Source organism: Teleopsis dalmanni, chromosome 1 (assembly GCF_002237135.1).
Source record: "Teleopsis dalmanni isolate 2A chromosome 1, ASM223713v2, whole genome shotgun sequence".
Lineage (NCBI taxonomy): Eukaryota > Metazoa > Arthropoda > Insecta > Diptera > Diopsidae > Teleopsis > Teleopsis dalmanni.
The window spans coordinates 38,022,775-38,033,425 of NC_051846.1; the positions used below are offsets into that span (position 1 = coordinate 38,022,775).

The 10,651-nt window shown below is 25.5% G+C and overlaps 1 protein-coding gene across 1 annotated transcript; it reads right to left on the minus strand.

Moving 5' to 3' along the window:
- Positions 1 to 154: 154 nt before the first annotated feature.
- On the minus strand, positions 155 to 10,643 carry LOC119679751 (voltage-dependent calcium channel subunit alpha-2/delta-3-like). Its single transcript, XM_038092280.1, has 9 exons — positions 10,611 to 10,643; positions 10,472 to 10,553; positions 8,914 to 9,018; positions 8,528 to 8,795; positions 7,368 to 7,759; positions 4,814 to 5,263; positions 4,515 to 4,655; positions 4,190 to 4,273; positions 155 to 256 (listed from the first exon to the last, which is right to left on the minus strand). Exons 2-9 carry the CDS (start codon positions 10,523 to 10,525, stop codon positions 155 to 157), a joined length of 1,596 nt encoding a protein of 531 aa, XP_037948208.1. The 5' UTR covers positions 10,526 to 10,553; positions 10,611 to 10,643.
- Positions 10,644 to 10,651: the final 8 nt, after the last annotated feature.

Genomic DNA, 10,651 nt, shown 5'->3' on the forward strand with positions numbered 1-10,651 from the left:
TAATAAATGTATCCGGTAGACGGTAAAACTGTCTTAGTAGAAAACTTTTTATATGTAGTTATATTAATTTATGAATTTTATTATAATCGAAAATTAATAGATGAAATAATAATGCTAATATAACAATTATTAATACTATAATAAATATTAAATACTATATATAATATTGACTTACTAGAAATGGCGACAGCAATTTTTTGATGTCCCTTATAGGGACATCTGTTCCGGCCACACCAAGTAAATTTGCTATTCGGGTCTGTTGAAATATTATTTGGTTAAATATTTTTTAGTAAATACATAATTATGTATATAGTGTATTGAATAAATATATCGTACTTAATCGAAAAAAGATTTATACAAATAATTTGCAATTCAAACAAATTTTTATAAAATTACAGAGAAGAACCGAAATAACTTAAATGTAAACCAAAATTATTTAATTTTGTGTTAAGATGCTTTTTTAGATTAAGTACGCTATGTATCTAGAGATACAGCTTTTACTAAAATACTACATATTATATCAGTTCGCTTTCTACTATTAAATTAACTTCGTTTTTTTTTGGAGATATAAATACAAACTAATAGCAAAAAAATAAAAATTACTTATGTCTTTAGTCTACATATTAAATACTAATTTAGAAAAATAAATTAAAATTCTAAGATTGATTTATAATATAATTTATAGTACTATATACAGCTAACACGATTTTTGGAATTATTATTATATTTTAAGTAATAATTTATATGTATATTATAAGCAAAAAAAAAAATTAATTTTTTAGTTACCAACAAAAGCTTAATATAAAATAAATAAATTTATTTCAAAACTTATATATAATTAATAAAAAGAGCTATAGTTTAATTTTTATATATATGCTGTGTATATAATATTATCAACTCATTTCATATTTATATAGCATCTAAGATTAAGATATTGATAATTTAAATATTTTTCTGATATTATATACGACTATATTGTTAGATCAATCTATGTATAAGCTGCTAAAATTTCTTTATCTACTTTAATAGTTGGTAAATACAGTGAAAGCTTTCTTAAGCGGCCATATTTGAGATCAGTATTCAGTTACATTAATAAACCTATCCGTTTAAAATAATATACTACATATTGGTTGAAAACTGGGGACTAACAACATTGTACGCCTATAAAAGCTGTGCGTCCGTTTAACAGAGCTTTCACTGTATTATTATCAAAAACATTTTATTATTAAAAATTAATTTTAATTTTATTAACATATATAAATTTAAAAATTAAAATGTTTCAAATGAATCTAGCTACTTTAACACTTTATAAATATAACCTTTGATAGTACATATAGTTACTTAAATTTTTACTAGTATAATAATTTTATTTACTAATGAAATTTTAAAAATACAATGAAGTTTATAATTGACAATATAGAAATGCAGTAGACCAATGAAAGAAGGCAGATAATACCTACAAGAGTTTTTTTTTAGAATAAAAATAGAAACGAGTGATGTATGAGATCCCAAACTGTCCCGAAGTTTATAAAAATCATGATTATTATTAATTAAAAACTTGATTATTCTGACTCAGTTAGTTATTATAAATACTCCATAATCCCTTTTGTTATTATTTGTTGGGATTTGATTGCCATGGTGGCTACGTAGGTGGCTGTCAAAATGACTGATATTTTTTAAAATAAACCAGAACCTCAGTTTTGTCCTGAGATAGTTGAAGATCATGTCCTATCTCAAAAAAAGTTTTACAGTTGCTTAAAAACTTAAAAAACTTTAATTCGTCTGGGTGTACTAGACTAGTTTCTGTGGTTAAATCAAGTTTATGTACGGCTTTTCGCACAGTTCAGTTCATTTTTGAAATTTAAATCTTCAACCACTTCAAAAGATTATTGAATCAATATATAAATATTCTATACATTCTTTTTTTCGTTTTTTGTTTACATATATATTATGTCGTGTATACCGACAACTAATTAAAGTTCATATTGACTTGCACTCTTATTTTCAGAAAGTAATTCATTGTGTTTAGGGGTTATTAAGTATTTGAGCAAATCATTTTTCATTTGCAAATCAACTTATAATTTAATTCCCTAATTATGCCACTGAAATCTAGGTAAATTTATAAATATTTCATTCATAAAAAGAAACACATTTTTACTTATTTGTATCAAAGATAAAGAACAGTTTTGCAGATTTTTCGTGGTGGTTTTAAACCCTGAATTCCCTATATATATGGTAATACAATGCGCCAATAGGCATAAGTCTGCTCGAGATCGTCGGTATAACGGTATACAATTATTTATTTCCTAAATTTGATCAGTTCTAACTTCACACTTTTGGTGTTAAAAATTAATAATATTAATGTTGTTTGTAAGATTTCCCAAAAAAATTTTTTTTAAATTTCATTTAGGTCAAATGCTCTCTGCGGGATATTCCATAAGTTTTTTTATTTTTAATTTAAGGTAAGACTTAATAATATCAACGCTGCCGTAGTGGGCAGCAGTCCTTAGTGGACCGTAGTGGGCAGCAGTCCTTAGTGGACCGTATTGGGCAGCAGTCCTTAGTGGACCGTAGTGGACAGCGGTCCGTAGTGAACCGTAGTGGGCAGCGTACGAACAACGCTGAAAGACAAGTCATGACAGACCATACAACCAACCACTTCACCTAAAAATAATATGTTTATAATCACTAAACTGTTAGTGAGTTTATAAAACCAAATTAAACGCAACAGTAGGGGCTTTCACAAGAACAAGTGTTTTAAATTGAAATATTATGAAAAGTTTTAGAGATGATATATTCATGGAAGAAAGGATTAATATTTTTTGTGTTGTTCTATTCACAAATGTTAAAGACCTATATGTAGGTGATAGAACTATATTCTTTCGGTATTGAAACAAATATATTCTAATATTAACTGTTATCGGAACGTACCTAATTTTGACAAAACATCCCAATAAATGTTGTATTCATGAAAGAAAGCATTTCAAGTTTTGGGCGTGTTTAACATCCCTGAAGATTTAAAGTTTCAATGTAACAACTCAAAAATTAAAAACAAAGTAACATCCCTGGAGTGTTCATGAAAGAAAGAATTTTAGTTTAAAGCTTTTTAAAGTTTCGAAAATCTATGTCAAGGTAATGGGCTCTATAGTATCTGAAGTTCGGATTCCTAACTACAACTTTATATTTCTCTATAGCCAATTCAAAACTACATATGGTATATATAAATAGACAATAAATCAAATTAGAAAACATCTAACATTTGTTTTTAATAATAAAATCAAATTGTTTAATAATAATTTTTTTTACTTATTTGAAAAGTAAAAAAGAATTTCTTTCTTTTTTTTATTTGCTACGAAAAAAAAAATTTATACTAAAAATAAATTCTATAAATATTTGCAAAAATATTTACCACAATATAAGCAAATATAGGTTTATATATCATTACTAAATTACGATTCTATGTAGAATTTTGTTTATCTATGGTATGTAATATGTAACACTAAATACATAAAAAATATATCTTTATCAATGTATTAGTTGTAAATTTAATTATAACAATTTAAGATTTTTTGTAATGCATTTATATTATTATTAATGATTATAGGTTTTTAGTTTTTGTTTTTTTTTTCTTTTATATCGAAAAGCCACTAAGTTTTAATACTATTTATTATAAATATATTTGTGTAAGTACTCATTTATAGTTTAGTCATCAATCGCTATAGTTTAATTACTAGTTATAGTATGAACGCACAATTTTACGCTAAATCCATCACTAAGTATATAAGAGCGCAAGAACAAATCGTTTACATTATATCAGCAACAATTTTATTATACTTTCTAGTTTTGGTTTAATTTAGTTGTTTGTACCTCACGTGTTTGCAACTCCCAAAGTGCTTCATTTATTAAAACCTCTTCGGTGAAATTCTGGTAATATTTGTGTGTAGTTTTCATTTTTACATAAAATTCAATTGTCATTAATAAAAATTGTGTTAATGATACTTAAGAAAACCTCTTACAAACAAAGGTTAGAATTTATTGTAGATGAACTTAATGACTTATATAAATTATTTATATATATATACATACATATATATTTATATATATTTATGTATACATATATATATATATATATAGAATATGAATCTATCGTTCTCTTCTAATGAAAATTTTACATCCTTTTTAATCTTACCGCATTTTCACGTCGATCAAAAACGGGCATTGACACTGTTATCATAAATTGATATACATCTGAATCGATTGGTTGATTCCATGCCTAAAATTAAAATTAATCAAAATAAATAAAACTATTAATTTCAAATTTTAAAAAATTACTATATATTTATTAATTTTTTATAATGTTTGATAATGAGAACATTATAACAGACATATAAATCAAAAAGAAATAAAAACTATTTCGTACCAGCTTATCAGTATATATATGTAAAAAAATATAATATAAATATAATACTTATAAATATAAATATTGAAAACAATTTATTTTTATTAATATTAACCTGTTTCTTTCGCCTGATATCTCTTCGATGTACCTCATCGGGTTCTAGCATACGATATCTTACTCTGCGATATTCTAAAACATCATCACGTTGATCGTCACATTGCTTCATTTCCCACAGCCAATCTGACATCTTCATATCCTATATAAAATTGTACAGTGTAATAAACAAAAAATCCAATGCATTAATTAAATATATTTGCACTCTTTATACTATCACTACACTTCCAAAACTGTTATTGTAACAAAGTTAAAATACTTTTTTGAAAAGTATCTATTACTTCAATTCGTTTCACTTACCACTACATCTGCGTATACTTGCGTCCAAATTACTGGATGCTCATGCCGACCTAATACTAATGGCCTTGCCATAACTGGTATGTAATTTAATACCATTTCTCGTACTTCAGCCATATCGCTCAGGTGTACATAATAACCCTGATTAGCGCATGCCATCCATTTTATATCTTTCACATCGGCAACTTCTTTACCAATTAAATATGTGAATACGCGAACTGGTTTAAAGGGCAGCTCTCGCCCATTAAATTGGTCGAAAACTTCTTCATAACTAAACGGTGCTCCATCGCTGATTATCATAATTGCTTGATTGCATTGTGCTCCTTTAATTCCGTCTTTGTAATCTTCCAATATTTCAAAGGCTTTTGTCAATGCCGCAGTGAAATTGGCAATCGATTTTGGTTTAAAATCTTCAATTTTCTCTTTTAGTTCTCGAATATTAGCAAGATTTGCCTTTTTTTTTTTAATTTCATATATATTAAGCCAATTTTTTTTTATATTACCGAATAGGTACGTAAATAGTAAAGCATTTGATCGAGAAGTATGCATTAAAAATAAAAGGGTTTGTTTTAATAAAACACTGGGAAATGATAAATATTAATTTAAAACCATATTAAATTAAAATGAAAAAAAAAAATTAATGTCGTTAAATTGATTTTAAAAATTAAATTTAATATAAAAAACGATTTAAAAAAATAATTAATAAAACTGGGAAATGAGAAATATTAATTTAAAACCATAATAAATTAAAATGAAAAAAAAAAAAAATAAAAAATTTAATGTCGTTAAATTGATTTTAAAAATTAAATTTAATATAAAAAACGATTTAAAAAAATAATAAATAAAACTGGGAAATGATAAATATTAATTTAAAACCATATTAAATTAAAAAGTGAAAAAAAAAAAAAAAAATTAATGTCGTTAAATTGATTTTAAAAATTAAATTTAATATAAAAAACGATTTAAAAAAATAATAAATAAAACCCTGGGAAATAATAAATTATTAATTTAAAACCATATTAAATTAAAATGAAAAAAAAAAAAAATAAAATTTAATGTCGTTAAATTGATTTTAAAAATTAAATTTAATATAAAAAACGATTTAAAAAAATAATAAATAAAACTGGGTAATGATAAATATTAATTTAAAACCATATTAAATTAAAATGAAAAAAAAAAAATTTAATATAGTTAAATTGATTTTAAAAATTAAATTTAATATAAAAAACAATTTAAAAAAATAATAAATAAAACTTTTTGCAAAGCTTTTCAGAGTTTCTAGAAGTAGTACAATGCTAGTACGTTCACCGAAGAAGTATTCTAGTTTATGATATTAAGGGTTATGTTTGAATTTAATATACTTTAAAAATGTTTAAAACTCTATAGCAATGTTTCTTAAACCAAAACGTATAGAGATATACGTCTTGGGTTAAGAGCTAAAAATATGGAGCTCTAACCCATGGAGCTAAAAAATATTCAAACTATATTAGTGAGAGCGATAAAATCTTAAAAATTGTTTTTGCAAAGACCGACACCAATATTTTTCTAAAAAAAATCGTTTTAAGACAAAAATACAATATTTTATCGATCGTTAGTGCTAATAACGCGAACTCTTAATGGTCTGTAAACCAACAACGGAAGAACAACATAATATATTGGGAAAATGGTTTACCGCGGCTTTACTAATTTTTTAGTAATGTTCAATGATTTTCCTTAGTGAAATGGACTATATAGTACTGAATATATATTATATGATAATACTTGTATATAAAATACTGTTATTTGAGGTAACCAATACTCTATATAATTAATTTAACCATTCTTGTTTAGAATTTATTTATTATTTTCCATTAAAAATATTTATATCATTAATAACATCATAGCACATGCTATTAATTTTGGTCATTTTTTTTAATTTAAGATGAGAGTTTTTTTTTTAGAATGAATTTTAAGAAAAATAACATTTACCCAAAAATGATATTTATAAAAAAATCAACTTTGATCGACCACAACTTATAAATCCATTTAAATATAAAAATATACATCATAAAATATATATATATGAAACAAATTTGGGATATTAGTTTTTAAAACTATAGCAACTTTTTGATATAAGATCTTATCACATGTACGACTATTTGACATCCTGTATCTTAGTCAATAATGAAATTAACCACTCTATTCATATGACTTTTTGGATTTTTCAAATCAAGATATCATCTTTCAAAGCTAAAGCACGTTGATTGAAGCATTCCGTATATAAAATTAATAGGACCTTATACTTTATAGTATATATATAGTATATATAAGTATAAGTTGTACTTGTTTGAATTTTTAATCATTTCTTCACACAAAAATCATTTATTTAATTGTCCTAAAGTAGTTAACCCGATTCACTATTAAAATAAGATTACTATTGTTTTAAGAAAAATATAATAAAATAATAATTGAAATAATTTAATATATAAGAAATAAAGATAAATAAGATAAATTCAATTTGAAATATATCAAAATAAACATAAAAGTAATTTAATAAATATATAGTTAAAATATATACTTGAACAAGTGCATCCTCAAAACAATCAACAACAGGCAGGACTTCTTCGTTAAAGGTGAAGATGTTCACAAAGTCATTTGTACCTAATGTATCAAGTATTGTATTTACAACATGCTTTGCGATATCTAGCCTCTGTCCTTTCATTGAGCCTGAACCGTCCATAAGGATAATAATATCCTTTGGACTTGTTGCTGCTTCTATAAACCATGAACGCAACCGGCAATCATATAAATCAACCGGTTCCGTTTTCCATTTCGATGCCGGGAATTGACGCATAAAGCCAGTCGAACTGCCAAAGAATTGCCATGAAAGCGTTGGATCATTTTTGTAATTATCACGAAATATTTGATCCAAATTTTCCGACCATTGTATACCCTTTATAACATCCAACGCTAATGAATTGATGAATATATCATATTAATTTTGATCGATTTTATTCCAATTATAATGATAAAATGATGTCGATGAAATGTGTCAAATGGTTTATAGTATTCATGAATTCGCAATCAATATTGGAACATGGAAAGTGATTTGTTTTGTTTTGAAAGAAAAAAAGAAAACAAATAATTTTATTATAATTAAAATCAATTTTCACGTTCTCTTTAGCCAATCTACAACATACAATATAATATGTCCATATAATATATATAATGTGATACAATATAATATAAAATTGATGCACAAGATATTGTCATCGAATGAGTGCTATAAAGGTATAATGGCACATAAAGGTACCGAATTTGTACAGAACATTTTGCATGTCTATTTTTATGCATTTTTAAAATATTTAGGTACATATCTGGCATTAAAAATATTCATACAATTATTTCTGGAAAAATTCAGTTTCAATTGCATACGAATGTGCAATATTTAATGAAATGAATGATGGAAGTAGCGTGCATTGACTTAAGCTGCAGATTTAAAGGATGTAAAATAATTTTTTATTAAAGTTAGTTCTTCAACAACTATGTACTATATATGTACTATGTACATATAGATCATCATACGATTATAATATTATTGGAAATTTCAATATTAATCGATTGCTTAACAATTTTACATCCTTCATCATATGTATATTCATATATATTCGGTGCGTGTTAAAGCATTAGAGATGTTTATAATATTATTGAAAGAGTATTGAAAAAACTAATCCAAACCTCGGTCAAATACATTCGTCGGTACATGCACTGAACTGACGCTTAAGTTCACTGCCATATTAAAAAACTCAGTTTTGGGTGTAAGCACTATTTCTTTTGGCGGTACAAATATTTTTGGCTCCCCAGCATCATCTAGTTCACGTGGCGGTGCTGTTGGACTTGGCTCATGCGGCTCTATCATTTCTTTGGAATTGTAATAGGAAAAAAATTTATCGCCTTTCAAATGCTGATGTGATAGTGCAGTATTTTCCGCTGTGTCCATAATGCGCTAATTTAATTTTAATTTTAAAATAAGTTAAATAAAATATTTATATTAAACTATATATACCATAGTTAGATATAAATTATATATTTATATTATATATTATTCTATTAGATATGATTACCTTTACAGCGCTGATTTTTAGATCCATCATCATTTCGATTTCATTTGCCATGTTTTCAACAATTTTAGCACCAGATCTAGAGACCACTTGAGCTTGTTTAAAACTCTAGTAATCGCAATGTGTATGAGCAATTTTGGAAGCAAAAGTTTAAATAAGAACTTAGTAATAGGAAATGTTTACATGATATGTTAAACAAATTGTTAAAATTTATGTGACTTGAATGTATGTTAATTCGAAGTTACTTAAAAGTGCTTGCTTAACTGTATAATACAGAAGACCTCCAATATAACGTTTATCTAGCGTAGAGCAGAAAAAACTAATATAATCGGAAATCTTTCACTATAAAAACATCTAAAATTCGATACGAAAAATCGTATTTGTAGTAAGTTTTCAATATTTTAATGATAAAATATTAGACTAAATATATAATATCATAGGTAATAATTGTTAAATGTCACTGAAACAGAGCAGTTAAATCAACACCACGAAATGAATTACTCTATATGTGCTCTATATAGTATCCAATATCTGCTTATATACATCTCAGGAAGTGAATAATTTTCTAGACTTTGAATAATACAGAAATATAATTTAGTGTGTCACAGTGTTATAAAACACACAGTTACATTCCTCTTAACTACTTAACAATCTTTTAAACAAAAGATAATGTTACTGGATGGTACTGGGTCATCTAATTATTAAGTGTAGTCAGGTGTATTGTGTGTTGTTTACAAAATTTCGTATTTGAAAACTATACTTTTAACGATATATTTAAAACTTATATATATTTCCAGCGTTCTGTTATACTAAAAGAACTATGCTAGAAGATTTAATCTGCCGTTTAATCATTTCTGTCGTTATTGTGGTGACGACAATAAAAGTATCTCACATCTCCTTTTTTACTGTACTGCTAGGGACTTGCTTTATTGAAGATATTGGCCAGCTCCAGGATCTCCATTTTAAAAGTATTTTAGGTTATGTCAAGAGTTTTTAAATATGTGAGTTCTTATAGGGTATATCCAAAATAACCTAAACTATTTAGCAGTATACTTGTACATTCGATGTTATATATTTTCAAAAAAAAAAGAAATAAAGAGGTTTTTCAAATAGTAGTGAACTATAACAACAAAAATTAATTTCATATTATTTTAATTAATTGAATTTTGGGCTGATCATACAGCTGTTTCGAGTATTGTCAAATAACCATCATCAGTGGTCTTGGAAATAATTCTTGCATTTATTATTTTCGAAAATCCATTAAGTAAATGTTTAATGTTTTTGAATTTAATTAATTCAATTAGAAAATGTCAACAAATATAATAATATGAACTACAAAAATTAATGGAATTTATTAGAAAAATTTTAATTAAAATTAAAAATAAATAAAATTATTAAAAACTTATTCTCATTAGCAATTTTATTCTTTTTTATTTATTAGCCCTGTACCGAGAAAAAAATAACAACATAAGAAAGCCAATCTGGCGGGTGGAAAATCGATAATTAGTGCTCCACTAACTTACATTCTAATTGTATGCGTTCAACATTATAATGGACATACCTCTTGAACTTCTTTCCTTCTTGTGATGAAATCACCTAAATGAAACAGTTCCATGCCTAGTTTATCCGCCCATGAATGCACTCTGCATTTGAAAATGACGATATTTAATAAATCTTGCAAGTTTAAGGATTTGACTTACAAATTATAATTGATTCTCTCGCCTGGCACTAAATTGGCACC

Coding starts and splice junctions, on each gene's coding strand:
- LOC119679751 (XM_038092280.1), bottom strand. CDS start 10,525: ATGGAACTGTTTCATTTAGGTGATTTCATCACAAGAAGGAAAGAAGTT. Junction 5,264..7,367: donor TTGAGGATGCACTTGTTCAA/GTATATATTTTA, acceptor AAAAAAAAAAAG/GCAAATCTTGCTAATATTCG. Junction 4,656..4,813: donor AAGTATACGCAGATGTAGTG/GTAAGTGAAACG, acceptor AATTTTATATAG/GATATGAAGATGTCAGATTG.